The sequence below is a fragment of the Anas acuta genome, chromosome 3 (assembly GCF_963932015.1).
Source record: "Anas acuta chromosome 3, bAnaAcu1.1, whole genome shotgun sequence".
NCBI classification, from domain to species: Eukaryota; Metazoa; Chordata; class Aves; order Anseriformes; family Anatidae; genus Anas; species Anas acuta.
Genome location: NC_088981.1, coordinates 64,573,466 through 64,590,271, shown reverse-complemented (window position 1 = coordinate 64,590,271; position 16,806 = coordinate 64,573,466). Strand labels below are relative to the sequence as shown.

At 34.7% G+C, this 16,806-nt stretch overlaps 1 protein-coding gene across 24 annotated transcripts in view; it reads right to left on the bottom strand.

The window, feature by feature from the left end:
• Window positions 1–16,806, bottom strand: part of TRDN (triadin) — a 238,733-nt gene that overhangs the window by 166,230 nt on the left and 55,697 nt on the right. For 23 of the 24 annotated variants that reach the window (XM_068677544.1, XM_068677564.1, XM_068677566.1 and 20 more), the window contains one exon: window positions 5,527–5,574. The exons of the other annotated variant lie outside the window; for it this stretch is intronic. In XM_068677544.1, coding sequence (XP_068533645.1) covers window positions 5,527–5,574 — 48 coding nt within the window. The remainder of the gene's footprint in view (window positions 1–5,526; window positions 5,575–16,806) is intronic. 24 annotated transcript variants of the gene reach the window in all.

Below are 16,806 nucleotides of genomic sequence, written 5' to 3'. Positions count from 1 at the left end.
AATGCATGCACTTTTTAAAGTTCCCAGAGCTTAGAGGAAAGAATTAAGTTGGAATTAGAAATAAGGCAGGCTATATAGCCATGTTTGGGGAAACAACCTAGAATTAATACAAATATTTTTGCATATATAAAAAATAAAAGAAAGTACTTTTTTTTTTTCCTAAATCAAGCACTCTTCAACTGAAAAATGCTGAAGCTAAAACTGCTCATCTAATTTTAATTCAACCATTTTATTTGTTTTATGACATACTAAGTTATTAAAAGATCATCTCTTTTTTTTTTTTTTTTTTTTTTTTTTTTTAATAGCATATTGGGTTCATCCAGAGAAAAATAACAATGCATTTGCTTTCATAACAATTGCCTAAGTTAAAATTTTCTCACAGCTTAAAAGAATTTGCTTGGACTTGCTTGCAAATACCAATAAAAAGCATAAGTTCAGAATGAACTGTTATTAGCAGTGGAAAAAATATAATACTCTAACCTAATTTTCACTAACCTAGATTTTGGAAATTGCTGAAACATTTTTATATGACTTTGAATGAAAATTCAGCCAGAGGCAAAAAGCCAAGCATGAAAAAATTCATCCTTCATGACTGGAGTGCGTTAAATTTATAAATAATCTAAAATAGGAGTTTATAATGGAAAATTTTAAGGTAATTTAACAAGGTATTCTGAATTTAATCAAATAAGAATATTTCTGTTTACTTCACATAAAATTTAAAACAACAAGCATAGTATATATGTGATATTTTCCAAATTTTAGTCATCTAGTGCTATATTTGATTTGCATCGAATGGAATGGAAGACAGTGATTGGGGATGAGATTTACTTTTTTTAAATAAAGTGTTTGAGATAGAGCATTTGATAACATTTCCAACCCCACCACCCCCCCCAAAAAAAAAAAAAAAAAAAAAAAGGAACTTCAAAGGGATGTAATAAGGAGGAACTAATTCCACATCTAAGCTAAGTAAAAAGTTTTCAGCTGAGTAAGTCCATTGCTTAGCATAAAGCTATGTGATGGGTGCATAATGCATGCAGTAGAGGTTGCTTGCTCCAGCTAAGTGCCTGTCCACAGAGCAGCACTCACAAAAGTTAAGATAAATGAACTAATACAATGAAGTTAGAATGCATTAGTCAGACAACATTAAATCTCTGAGTAGATACTTCTATTCAGAAGCCGAGTAACCTTAGATGGCTATAACTTAATCCTTCTTGAAAGAATCCTCCATAAAAAAAAAAAAGGGAGGGGGGAGGAGTGTGCTTGATCTGCAGAGGGGCACAAACTTCCAGGTCCTAAACAATATTCCAAGGAAATCCCAGCAATTTAGGAACTGTGAAGGCATCTGCATTCATTACAAACCACACCAATTACCTGTAAAGAGGGAAGAAGCTTGCCTGGAACTTGGCCACACCTGCCCCAAATGGCACCAGGCATGCACGTGCTCTGCAGCACCAAACTGTAAGATGGATCTAGCCCTTCAACACTAGGTTTAAATGCCTATGTAAGAGCAAGACAATTTCCTGTGCATTACAATACAATTTAAAGTTAGATTTAACTGCAGCAGTCAGAGGGCATTACACCCATCTGAACTGACATTCAAGTTTGCCAGCTACTGGTGGTGGTCAAATTACCTGCAAGCATTGGCTTTACTCTGGGCTTCTCTCAGCCCATGTGGCTAAACTGATACTTGACAGCTGTGCCTGAGATGCTGCAGCTGTATTGCTACCAGTACCCATGTAACCTAGTTTATAGTAGCCTCAGATGGATCTGTAGTCATAAGCCTAGAAATTGAGACAGACAGCCCTTGTATCAAGCCTAAATATGCTACTTTACTTGCTAATCTTGTCAACTTATTTTGGGTTTCTGGTACACTGTAGATTTGTATGGGCCAACTCCGTTTACCTATTTATCTGTCTCCAATACCATATATTTACAGAAAATTAAATTATATGGACACTTTATATTTGTCTTCATGATGATATAATATATCCATATGCCAAAACACAGCCAGCTTTACTCTGTGATGTTTAATATTTGCATTACTTGTACAGCCCTACTGTGATTAGGGTAGGAGGGACAGGTATGTGCTATGCATAGTAAGTGAAATAGTTTGGAAGTGACTGAAATATATTTGTGAAATCAGGTCAAATTCAGAGATACTTTCTGCCAAAACCAGAGAGGTTAGTACTAATTTCAGAGGCACATGAGTGTCTTTGCTGAAATCACAGTTGTTTTTTTTTTGTTTGTTTGTTTGTTTGTTTTTTAATATATGACTCTCAGAGGTAGCATTTCATCATCACATTGTCTTCTTCCATCCCTCACTCCAACAGCAATGTATTAGTGAAATACATACAGGAAAAATCACAGTACCTTTTTCAGCGTTGTGATGATGTTATGTTGACTTTAGTGTGAGGAATTCTTATTCTCAGTGTAAGTGAAGTTTATGAAGATTGTGTGATGAATGTATATTTTAATGACAGTTTTGAACCTTTTGCCATGACTTCTCAAAGTCTGTGTTAATGAGCTATTTTTATTCCAGTGGTACAGGTTATTTCATTGTATTGCTAATATCTATTTTCCATAAGAATTAGAAATTCTTTTCTCAGTCCATTTAGGTTATCATTAGGTTTTCTCTTTGACAGAAATTACACTCTTATATACATTTATCTCAATATATTCTGTTATTGTTCTTCCCTGTTGCTGAAATATCGGATAGTTACCTCTTATTCATTGGCAGCAGCAGTAATAAAAGCTATAGCACCTATGTCTTAAACAGTGCCTTCATCTGTAGCTCTTAAAGTCTTGCAAAAGCAGTATATATCATTATATTGCAGGAATTGCAGGACAGCTGTGGCTGGCTGGACACTGCGAAAGCCCCCATGCAGCAGGCTCAGCACTGAGGCCAGGCCGGGCTGTGTGGGGCTGGGGCTGGAAACCCCAAGGACTCTTCCAGAGTGGGCTTCCTGGGCAGCCCATGCCATGGGGAGAAAGTTTCTCCCTGTATCCCACCTGAATCTTGCTTAGTACAGCTGAGCCTCCTTGTGTCTCTGGCTCCTTCCTCTCCACCACCTCTCAGCCTGCTCCAGGCTGTTCCTAGGCCAGCCCCGGTCCACAGCCTCTCCTTTCAGGACAACTGCTCCAACCCCCATCATGTCAGGGGCTCCATACTGAGATCACCCCAGTTTATCCATGTCTTTGCCTGGGAGGCCATGGTATCTAGAAGTGGTCTCATGAATGCTGGCTGCATTATGAGTGATAATCACCTGCTTCTATGGGCAGGCCATGCTCCTGCTCACACAGCTCAGGGTGCTATTGGCCCTTGTGGAAATGCTAATGCATCAAATTCCAAATTGTAAAGACCCTATTTTGTAGTGAATTTATGCTTAACATATACATGTAATTACAAAATTTCACCGCTCTTAAGAATGAAAAAATGTTTTGTTGAATCAGTGAACTCTGAAAAGCAGAAATACACTGAGAACTAAGTGCAATCATGGAAATACACTTCATTATTAGGAGTTTATCAAAATATTTAATTATAGGCAAAGATTAGGGTACAAATCTGCCTGGCTTTTAATACTCTTAAGAAACTTCCTTATAATTTTAGCCAGTTCTATCTGGAAATTCCATTCTTTGCACCTGTTGCTGATATTTTGGTACAGTCTTTTCAAAATGAGGCTTATGGATGCAGCTTCCCTATTGGGACTTCAGTTCAAAGGGTTTGACTACTAAAAAACATGTCTAAAATTATTTTTATAAGTCCAGCATCCCCATATTTGTGGTTGGAGAGCTCAAATTTGTTTGGGATGTTTGTTTCTATTAAAAAAATGCATTAATTTCTATATTTTTCCTATAAGAAACAATAAAAGATTATATTTATCCATGCTTACTGAAGGTATGTTAGAAGGTAAGAGCAAATCTCCCTACAGATTCATGCCTTCATCATACTTTAGCTTGAGGTCAGACAGAATGTTTTCTTGTAACTGTTCCTACTGCATGCAAAGTGCATTTTGAGGACTAAATATAAGCAGAAATATATATAGTATGTTCAAGGTGAGGCTGGATGGTGCTTTGGGCAACCTGGTCTAGTGGAAGTTGTCCTGGCCTGTGGCAGGGGGTTTGGATGGTCTATAAGGTCTCTTCCAACCCAAACCATTCTGTGATTCTATAATTCTATGAAGTATGAGACCCTCCCCATCTCCCCCTGGAAAAAACAAAACAAAACAAACAAACAAAAAAACACACACAAAACAAAACAAAACAACAAAATAACACAACCAAACACCAAAAAAAAAAAAAAAATATATATATGTATATATATTTGTCATTTGTCTTGCACTTCTGCAATTGATTGTCTAATTAAAGACTGCATTATAAGGCATACTCATAAAGGGCATACTTGGGCATACTTATAAATTAATGACACGTGAGTGCTTTTTTTTCCCTAGCATCTTATAACATATTTGTGATCATCTTTGTCACATTAATGTTTTTCTATGTAAAGCAAAGTATTTCTGTACAGATGGAATAGTATACAGGAGGCTGATTTGGTCAAGGCTGCAACTTCATTTGTGTTTTTAGAATACTGTGCTTGAAAACTCCCTATCTGAGATACTTTGCTAATGAATTTTAGTTCATTATTGACCAACTAGCTCACTGATACCCTAAAAAATTTATTTCCATGGTACATGATTTATTAAATATTTGGGAAACAATTCTGGGTACTTCAGATGACCCTGGAAACCTAGCACTATAGCTGTAAAATACTAGAAAGAAATATATATATAAAATGAATATAATTTTATGAGGGAGAGTGTATGTATAAACACATTATTTTTAATAAGCTTCCGTCTTGCTTCCACCTATGATTACTAAGCACGACATTGGTGCATCATTGAGATGCTCATCAGATTTTGTGTATCCTAATCTTTCCAGAGGAGGTTTTATTAGACAAAATAAATAAATAACAAATCTGCAAATAAGTCAGAAAGCTTCTTTGTGTACCTGACCTCTGAAAACCAGTCCAAACCAGTTCCTCTGTGAATTTTGGGAAGTGACAGTTAGAGGAGATTAAACACTCTGAAAGAGAGTAGGTTCTTATAGTGGAGGCTTTCTTATCTTTGATACACACCTGGCTCACTCTTAACTAGCACTTCCTAACTTTGATGGCACTCACTGGCCTATAAATTTGTTTTCTTCCTTGCCAAACACACTTCATGTGTTTTGCACTAGAGGAAGTTCATCAGCACTCTATGTTCTTGCACCTTTGCAACAAAAAGACTTCTGTATAAGTATGGACAGGATAATGTTATTATGAATGTGCCTTCACAATATAGCCCAACAAATATAAAATGGCATTATTTGTTAATGTTAAGGCATACATTAAATTTTAGTTATTTTTAGACTGTGCGAACCACAGTGCTTCTGAGTGCTTCTATAATAAAACAGCGATAAAATATGTAGTTGGCAAATACAGTGTATATTATAAACATACATGTAAGTAAACAGACAAAAAAATAATGTTACCTTTTGGAGTTCGTTTTTCATGTCTCTCTGGTTTCGCTTTATGGATTTCTGAAAACAATGTAGAGTTTATTTGTCCATATCAAACTAATCTTAACACAGGAAAATATCAGACGCATTCTTTTAATAAAATTAGATAAGTGCTTCAAAATTATAGCACAGCCATGACTTTATTATATTCATATTTATAATTATATACAATAAAGTTAAATTATCAGTTATATGTACATATACATGCACACAGAATACACATGAACAAAAATCATAACAGTAAATGACTTGAATAATTATTCTGATTTAAATTAAGCAATATAACTGCTTTTCAAGTCAAGAACAGGTTTTGCTGACCTGCAGCTGCTATATGGTAACATATGTTGACTACGAATCAGAAAAAAAAAAACACATGCTTTTACTAAGCATTTCTCCTGTATCTCTACTTGTTTGCCAGGATTAGTTTTTTATGTTCTCAGAATTACCTTTGGAAGGTAAATATTCTTTTTACTACATTTTCTAAATTTTTAAAGCTCAAATGGTCAATTGGTAGCTCCAACACACAATAAAAATAGACTGAATGTTGGACAAAAATTACAAACAGATATAAAAGTTCCCAGGTTAGGGATTAGAGTCTCCGAGAATGACTGACTCATTTTAATCATGCTGTATACCAATAAATCCCTTAGCTAAGAACTGCCTTGTTAGAAGAGAAAGTGGTACAGTATTTACATGCCCTTGCTATGCCACCTCTTCTTAAAAAAAAAAAAAAATCCTCACCTGTGACATAGATATTATGTTACTGCTATATACATTTATGTTTTTGTTTTTGTTTTTGTTTTTGTTTTTCCTACTGTCCTAATTGTGTCAAAACCAGGATATTATAAAACAAATGACCACCACCAACAAAAACAGAACTAAATCAAGCTTGCATAGCACTGCTTGCTTACAGTGGTAGAAATATACAGGCCATTACAGGTGCCCAATAAAGCCATTAAGACTCAACAGAGTCTCTGGCTGATTAGGCAATATGCATATTTTCTTGCAGTGGAAAACTGGCATAAAATACTGGATCAAATATACCTTTGACAACAACACATACAATTCTGACCAGACCCTATTGGAGGTGCTACCCTGTGTTTTAGGATCTTGGTCCGCATAATCTAAATTAAACAAGAACTCTGGCACCAAAATTAATCCAAGGGAGAAAAATAAAAAAAAATAGTGTATATTACATCTCAACTCAAAGGAGCTACTATAATGCCTTTTGAAGACAACTGAAATTTTCCACTTATCCCATTAGTTATCTGGTCCAGCTGTAACAGAATCTACATTGGCAAAGAGATACAATGGAAAATGGTATTTTCTCTTTCCAAGATTGATTTGTGCATAGTTCATTTGAAATAAATACAAGATATTTTTATTAGATAGTAGTAGCCATCTGAATCATAGCTGAATTAATGATTTTGCCTGCTTCACAAGAAACAACTATGCTATAACATCAGTCTATAGCCTTGAGAGAGAACGTTACTTCATGGAGATAAAGGAAAACAAAGGAGAATATATGTATTACTGTTAGCTGTCTATGTATGGCAGCATAACTAAGCAAATTATATGATGTCAATGAGCCAAAAGGCCTTTTGTTCTATTTTCACCTTGTATTTCTCAGCCTGAGAGTGTAGTTCATTTATTGTTCTATAAGCCTCAAAGGTTATGATTAGGAAGAAATCATGCTGTATTGATTTACTGTATTTCACCTGAGCTTGTTTTTTTTTTTTTTTTTTTTTTTTTTTCCAACTACATGAGGATATTTTTTCCATCTATCAAGACAATCCAGTAACTGAATTCCCTCTTGTTTTGTTTAAAAGGATACACAAACTAGTACAAACTAGTTTTGGTAACTAGTTTAGGAATGGTTCAAGACAAAGATTATGTGCAGCTAGCTCTGAGCACATCTGAGCAGTTCTCCATACTGCTGTTCCAGACTGCCTCGGTGCATTTAAAGAAAGCTCTGTTACTTCCTTTGCATTGCAATATACAATGTAGACATATCTCACCCAGCTCAAAGTTCATCCTACATACAGATGTAATTATGTCCCACTGCCTGACCTATCAAATCCTACAGTGACACATATTCATAGAATGGCTTGGGTTGGAAGGGACCCTTAAAGATCATCAAGGCCAACCTCCTACCATGGGCAGGGACACCTTCCTCTAGACCAGGCCCCATCCAGCCTGGCCTTGATCCTGGCCTATCTCCTAATAGGGGCATACACAATCTCTCTGGGCAACTTGTTCCAGTGCCTCACCACCTTCATTGTAAAAGATGTCTTCCTTACAATCTAAATCTACTGTCTTTCAGTTTAAAACATCTGCCCCTTGTCCTCTCCTTGCTTGACTTAAGGTTACTCAACTCCACTGTGTTCCAACCAACCGTGTGTCTCACTACAAAAAATAGGCCCTTTTTAAAAAAAAAAAAAAAAGGCTTTGCTAAAACTTCTGTGATTTTAGTGAATTTCTTATTGCTTCTTCAACTACCAAATATATATGGAAGAATGACTGTAGAACTGGCCATCTAAATTAGCCTAACATGGTATCAGTGATGGCACTTACTGACACAAACACTTCAGTAACGCACATAAAATGGTATTTTCTAGACAGCAACACTGAGAATGTCATCTAATTTTCTGCTACAATTAGGATACTGTACATTGCACAAAACTCTACAAAAATTCCTTGAAGTACAACTTCATAAAACATAAGTGTATATATATGTATTTTTATGTATTGCAAAGTATGCCATCATTAGGATCTCTCCACAAACTCTGCATTATAGTTAGAACCATCACGAAATATTGCAGCCTGAAGGACATCAATTCTGATTCTTTATAACCTAAATTTCCCCAGCACAAATAAATCTAGTTTCAATATACGCTGATCTTGATCAATTTACAAGACAGAAAATACTGACTGTTAGCTAACTCAGAAATATTTAAAATAAGGAAACACATTAGATTACTCTATTGAGACTTTTTCTGTTCTGGGAGTTTTGATACTGCCTCATCCTTTATGACAAATAGCTTTAATTTTCTAGTAATCACATCATATCTTATTGCTGAGTTGACAAAGCAGCTATAATATCATAGAAGACTTACATGGCCAGTTTAAAGCATGTAATTTATCTCTATCAATGTGACACATTGTTAATAAATCCTAAATATTATGAATTCATGTTTAGAAAAATGACAGAATCAAGCAGCAGCAAGGATAATCTTTGTTACCACGGCAACCATCCTGATTCTTTATGAGAAGACAGCACAGTTTATTAAATTATTGCAAGGTAGTATGTATTTTAAAAGCTGTATACATTTTTTTTTGCCACTTATCAAGCAGACGTGAAAAATTATCTTTTCCCTTTTGTTTCTTGGGCTTTTAATAGATAAGTACTTTATTTCCTAAATATGGATACTGCTTGACACCAATTTTTCTATACTTTGGGTGTTGTGTGCATACACAGAACATGCAGAGTGATTATTTTAAATAACTCCTGGAAGGGAAGTTAGTGGGCTTCTCACTGACCATTTCAAGATGCTAAAATGAGATAGAGCCAATATATCCTTAGTAGGCAATTGGTGTGCTTTTGACCCAGAACAGGCCCACATGAACACTAAGGATCAGTGTTGAAGGCAGCTTTACTGAAAATCCTTGCTAAACACACAGTTTGGATACGAGTTTTTCCTACCCTTCACCAAGATAATTCCCATTATCAGCACTTTGTGATGTCTAACAACAGCCTGGCACTGACTATGCACTATAAAGACCCCGCTCTGTGAAGACCAAGGTTGGAGAAAGAGAAAAAGAATGCAACCCCCTGACCTAGCATAGCTCAGCTCTGTGCAGATTTACCTGAGCATGACTGAAGAGGCACCGCCTCTTCTCCACTTCTCTGAAGAGGAACGGGGCAAGGAAATCTCTGTTTTCATCAACAGAGTTCACTTCTTCCTCTGTTTTTGTCTGCTCTCCTGTTGATTTTTTTGTTTACTCCTCTTTTTGTATTTGAACTGATGGAGTTTAATTTAAAATAATATATATATATATATTTTTTTTTTTTCCAAACACATTTTACCACTTGGTCTTCTTTTCATATTCTCTTACAGGTAACACACTGATATACGTTTTTAGTGTTTTGACATTCTTTCATAAACATCTAAGTGTGAAAAGGAAAATGAGTCCTACTCACAATCATGTTGTACCAGAGGTTAATCATTTGCTTTTGAGCAGTCAAAATCCTTACAGCTATTCCAAGAAATTTAATGGGACTATATCCTTGATAGTTTGTCAAGACTAATTGGTAGCAGGCAGCTGATTATCCTGAAGAGTTGGTGGAAATAGATACTGAGGGCAAGGCAAGAGTGAGTGGTGTTATGAGCTTTGTAAGATAAGAGGAACATCATTTCTAATATGTTTCTAGATGCTGTCTGTATGAAGAATTGTAATCCACTCTCTGGCTGCTGGTATCCTCAGGAGAAATTTGCAATTGCACAGCTGATGTCTATTTTTAATCTAGATAGTAGCAGCTGGTGAGGGTGACAGTTATCCTTATGGGGCTGGGAGGAGAATAAAAGAATTCATGCATAAGAGCAACTTCTAGATAATAGCTAATATGTCATGTAGCTGGAGTCTAGAGAAAAAAAAAATGCAACAGAAGTAATGGGGAAAAACAATGAAAGAAGAGGTAATATTTAATTGAGGAAATAAAATGGTGTATTGTGCATGTATCTAGGAACAAAAGATAGTGTAATGTTACAGGAGAGTTTAGGGTTTAGGTAGTAACTTTCAGTGCTAGAAAGTCTGAGTGATGCATATGACTAATTTAGATGACTTCCTTAAAGCTTCCTAGTAGTGTAGTCATATCCCCTGTGTTTTCATAGATAAGTATTTTTCTCTGTTCTGAAAACTCATAGTAACAGGTTGGGGTACAGAGCAACTTTTCCTGAGGTTGTGAAAACGTGACAGGAGGTGATTTGTCTCTTATCAATGAAAACACCAAAGGGTTTGTGTTTGCATTTGCAACCAATGCATGGTTGAGCACCCAGTGAACTATTGGTCCACAGTGCTTCTTAAGTACAGTTTCAAAACTGTTTATTCATCTCCTTAGAATTCACATCTACAATTTGGAGTGAAAATGAAGATCCTTTTCTCTTGCCTTTTCTTTTCGATATTTTGCAGTGTCTCTTTCATGTGCTGCATATCACTACTTTTGACAGAGGTCACAGAGGACCATTTCTCCTTCTTGGTGCAAACCCTTTGTTCTGGTCTATGTTTATCCAAAATAACATGTTGTCCTAAACTGTGAAGGTTGCTGTGAAGTGACTTTGACTGCTCCTAAACCTATTCAGCAAAGCTCGACTACTTCAGTGCAATTGTCTTTATTCCCTCCTCTTGGTAGTTTGTTAGGTATCACTGAACAGCTATCAGAGACAAAGAGAGGCTGACCCTCAAATATTTTGGAATAATTTACCTATCTTGGGTAGCATACAGTAAACAAGTAGGGTTTAATGTTCTCCTAAGAATACAAAGATGTTCTTGGTCTTTCTGCTATATAAACCTTTTTATAATGCCAAAATGGTACAAAAATAAACAGATTAGATTCTAGTTCAAGAGCTATTCAGTTGTTTCCATACTACTGTACCTTCACCAGTCTATAACATAAATGCATCATAGACGACATGCTGACATCTTCCTCATCTTGCTGAGGAGTGCTTTGATTCTGGGCTGATGTTTTATTTTATCTTTTACAAGAGTATACATCAAACAAGATGCATTGGAAAGAAAGGGTTTCTCAGAATAGTGTGCGTGCTGTTTTCATAACAGCAAAACACCCCAGCCCATGTAAAGATTTTATTATAACCTGCTCTCCCATAATCTCCAATGTTCTGGACTGAACTTATTCAACTCCTCCTTTTAACAATTGATTAATTCAAGACAGTTAATTTTGTACGTATTTTTCCACATTGCTATGTTTGAAATATCATTCATTTAGTTATAGCTTTAGCAATTAGCAGTGAGTAGAAGTGTATCATTACATTGCTGTGGACTTATTAAAACATTATTTTATTTTATTTTTTTTGGGGGGGGGAGTAGGGGGGCAAAATCATCGATTAGTGTCATTGATCTTTTCTCCAGAAATAAAGAAAAGGAAATAATCATGGTCCTCAGAGACGAAGTCCATCTTGAAGCCTCAGTTTACCAAGGCACGTGGAATTTTACATGGTGCACAAACTCTTTTATTTTAGACGCTGTTTTTTATGTTGTGGGTTTTCTTTTCCCTCTCACAAAGTTTCCATTTAGAGTGGAAAAACTATTTCTTAACAGAAAGCTTTTAAGGGGAGAGGGTACTACTAATTATCTTTGACTAATTATACTGCAAGTAGCACTGGCATGATTCAAGAAGACCACAGGCATACTGTTTTGTATGAAGAAATTTTAGTAATTAGTCTTTGGAAAGAATTAAAAGCGGAAAACAGCAGATCTTCACCCTAAACATTTTTTACATAAAAGTCTTTTGATAATAATAATGATAATAATAATGATAATAATAATAATTTTATTCCAAGTATATGGAATAAAAAATTCACTGTTCACTGTTTTTGTTTTTTTTTTTAATTTTTATTTTTTATTGCTGGTGTTGTACTTTTGTTCCCTGACTGCAGTTCTGTACCTTGATTCTGAAATGGAAAATTAATGCCTTGATATATTTTTATTTATGGATTTCAACCAACAGAAAAAAAAATTGGACAAGTTTTAGATGATGTTTTTCATAATCAATTTTATCATTGTCTGCACTTAATTGAATGTAATTTTATGTAGACAAAATACAGACAAATATTGTAGACCCCTGAGTAGAGTAAAATGATATATACAAAAAATCTCTAAACTTTAGCATTAAATATGTCTTTTTTGTATAAATTTTTTTTCAATATATATTTTTTCTTGTGTGCTGGAGAAAAACAGGGAAAAAAAAAAAAAAGAAAGTACAAGACTAATCACAGTTCCTATGCTTGACTTTAAAAAAAAGGCAACTCTGCAGATTCTACCTTATTGTATTAGACTGCCAATTAGACTTCCTATAAATTGAATCATTTCTAGATGTGCTAAGGGGGGCTTCTTTTGTAGGGGCCTGGCATGCAGAAGAGAGATACTATTTCTGTGGGTCGCAAGCATAGGGCCCCACTTACTACATCTTCTCCTTGGGACAGCAGCAGCTGTTAGAGGATTTGAGTTCACTTGGAAATATACAGGACCTCAGATTTTGGTACTCTAAGTTTATCTGAGTTTTGGAGGAACCTTTAATCTTATTATATTTTTGTGGTCTTGCCAGACAAATTCTCCCTGAACATAGGCCACAGAGGTAGAATTAGCTAGATGAGAAGAGGAAAAACTTATTATGGCAGAAACCTTTTTCCATGTTGAAAATTTAATAAATTTTATTCTGTTTTATTTTCTTTGTATTTCATACATATATATAAACACATATATATGTCCTTTATTAGCTCTTACTTGCTAGGTCAGGAATTTGCTCTGTCTCTAGGACAGCAAACTCCCAGCCAGGGGGACATCTGCCTAATACTCTTCTCTTCTTTTTGAGTAAGATGCCACACTGCTGAGGCACAAATGAAGAATTCCACTATGGTGTTCCACCATGATAATGTGGGTTATTTTAAGCTTTGCCTAAGGGTTTCCCTGATTTAAGAGGATAGTTTAAACTTCTGAAAACCTCTGTGTTGTTACACTTCTCCCAGAATTCTTACTAGCCTTGTGGTCCAAAGTTCTCTGTGTATTTTTTTTTTTTTTAAAGATAGACAGCAATTCTTGATTAAAATTGAAACTTAATCACAGTTCTTCAACTATAATGAACAATTATATTCCCTAGAGGTAAGTAGTTTTGTTTCATCTTGATAATATGATAAATATTTTCCTTACATTATAAAATGCTATTTTATTGTGGAAATGCTATTACTATATTGATCAGAGTGTGTAAAAGAAGATGATATTGTTAAACAAACATTAATAACAGAAATGGATGCCACAAAAATGTAAAATGCAAAAAAAAATAATAATAAAAAATAAATGCATATCTGGAAAAGCAGTTTAACATCTGAGAATTGAATCAATCAATGATTTTCATCTTTTAACACAGGGTGTACCTTACACAAAGATATGCCAAACGCTTTGTAGTAAAGTGCAGCCTAGGGAGACGGTGAAAGCCTTTTACAGGGATCTTTAATAACAACTCATACACAGAAAAGTGAACATTACCATATGGCAACATAAAAGAAACTGAATTCAGAAGGCATTACCAGTACAAATAGATATATACTTTAGGGATGAATGGAACTGAATAATTATTTTCTAAGGCACACTTATAACTACCACACCAGCAACTCAATTTTCAGACTGCATAGATGGTAATCTGAATTTCTTTTCTCTAGTCCATTCCAACTTTTTGGTTGGAAAATGTTTATTTCTTTGTATAAATATTTTTGAACATGAATATTATCTCCATAAAATAAAATAAAATGGTTATTCTTTCCAGGCTTGTTACTGTATAACAAAAAGACTTCTAAATAGTAGGAGCTGATATTCTAATTTCTGTATTCTTCCCAGGAAGAAAAGATAGTTGCCATGTTGTCTAGCAATGCAATTTTTTCCAATTAATCTCCAGATAACAGCAAATTATAATCTATATTTTTTTATAAGAACTTCTGATTCTTTAAAAAAAAATTAGTAAAACCTATTAGTAGAGTGTTTAAAATGCAAGAGTTTTAAATATCTGGCTTTTTTTTTTTTTTTTTTTTTTTTTTTTTAAAAAAAAAAAGGTACTGTAGGTATTCTGGTCTTCTCCAGCTGCTCCATAAGAGTGTACTTCTCCACTAGGTCCTGTGTAGCTTCTGTCTGTCCCTGCTATAACTGAGATACAGTATGTTACCTAAAATGGCACTAGCCAGCTATATTTATTGATATATATATAGATAGATTTATTATGTTATTTGTAAAAATATATGTATTCATATATTATTTACTTACAGCTATATATAGAATTATATATACATTTATAGTATGGGAAAAGATTGTTTCTTTGTGATACCAAGTTAAAAGTAAAAAAACAAATTCTAATGCAAACAGAATTGTTTTAAAGATAACAGATTAAGGTGACTATTTATTATTTAACTAACCATATGAGAATTTGGAAAAGGAAAATGTCTTCTTCAAAGTTTTATTATGAAACCCTATTGGTTCCAACAACTTATTACCATCATAGTTTTGTTCCCAGGGTACATATTGTCTATGGCCTTGAATTCACTATAAATAGATAGATGGATTACAACCACCCCGCTGAATTCAGTGACAACATGGTTCAGGCAGTCCCTGATTTGGGCAAATGTATGGAGTATGGAAAATAGTTCTGGGAGGTTATTGCTATATTTTTAACAGTTCTTGTTCCCTTAGGCATTTGCATAGGTTACTCTTGGACAGCAATAGGGACTTCTGGCCCATTCACTGGATGAACTGGACTTTTAGCCTGATCATACCATTCTTATTTACTTAATAGATAAAAACAATCCAACATAGTTAAATGCTAGGGCTAAGATCTTTGTCAGTAAGTTTTTCCCTCCTCTTTTTGAATACGCTGTAACAGTTCTCTCTAGGCTTATAGGGGGCATAATATCAAACAAAAACAAACAAAAGCTAAATAAATAAATAAATAAAATCACCAAATCCCCTACTAGTCTTCTCTAAGCAGCTTGTTTCTACCTGGGAAAGGTAGAAACAAAGGTATCCCAGGCCAAGCTGGCATAGATATTTGTTTGATCACTCTCAAAGGAAGATGTAGGAAATAATCTGATTGAGAAACTTTCCTTCCAGGAGCATTTTGTTTGCAGTTGTTAGCTCAAATTCATACCCACATCCGAAAAACAAAGTCATGCTAAATAAATTCTGGCTTGGGTGGTGGGTTTAATGGGAGTGAGTGTCCAGAGTCAAGTACGGAGTAACTGCACCTTGACCAGAACTGCTGAGAATAAATCAGCAGAAACAACTGCAGCCTTAGAAGTTGCTGTGACTTTTCAGAAGAGTATGATATGTGTATCCTGAACATATTAATTACCAGTCTAATCCTCAGGGTTTATATTCTCATCTGAACTGAAGACAGGGTGGAAAGAAGAATAAGGTATTTTACAAAAATATTTATTGGTAATAATAAAGTTTCTTGCAAAATGCAACAGAAATTTCTGTTATATGTGGTTTCTTGTTTTACTCTAGGATTTAACTGTATTTTTAAAGATTTTTTTTTTTTAATACCAGAAAGGAAAATAGAATCATTTCACACAAGTATTTTATACATCTTTCTAACTAATAGAGACACTCTAGCTCACAAAAGGTCTCTCAGAGAGAGGTCTGTCTCTACTTCAGAGAAATCAAGTTTGTTTTGATTGCTGATATAAAATAATCTTATGCTAATGAAAACCTGTTAATGTAGAGATGGTAACAATACCACAGTGGTGCTCCATTTCTTGCTCAGTGCTTTCTAACTTCCTTATATTTGTTGAAATGAGAATTGCTTAGAAAGGGACATACTTTTGAAAGTGGGGAGGTAGGGCAGGGATTTCATATAAGCCCAAGTATTAAATCAAAGAAGAATATCCTAGAGGAACTATTTAATAAACTTCAGATTTTAAAGTTAAAAACAAACAACTCTGATGTTAGAATATTTTGAATAGTTTTGAACAACTTCTTCTAAAGTCCAAGCACAAGATTCATGCTTCCTAGCCAGAAATTATTGCCTGTTTTACAGCGGAAGATATTACTTTAATATACAAAACTGACTATATGTGCACAGTTTGTCAGTTCTACCCTGGCAAACTAAATTAGGAACCCATATTGAGATTTAAATTTTCAATTACCAATATGTAAACAGGAATGAAGTTCCAAGACAGTTTAATAATCACGTTTTAGCCAGGGATGACAGTGCTAAAGTGTCTGCACTTGCCTTTATTTTAGAGGTAATTATTTTCAGTGTTGTGCACCGTGTTTCTCAGCTCTTTACCAACTTCAGAGCTGATGCTAGGTACAACAGATGTGCACAAAAAGATAATAAATATTTCTCTCTGTTTCTGTAACAATAAATTCTAAAAGGACCAAAATATGAGAAAACATACAGACATCTAATAATTGGATTTGTCTCTAAAGGTTAAACTAACCCTTAGAAAATGAACAGCAATATCCTTCAAA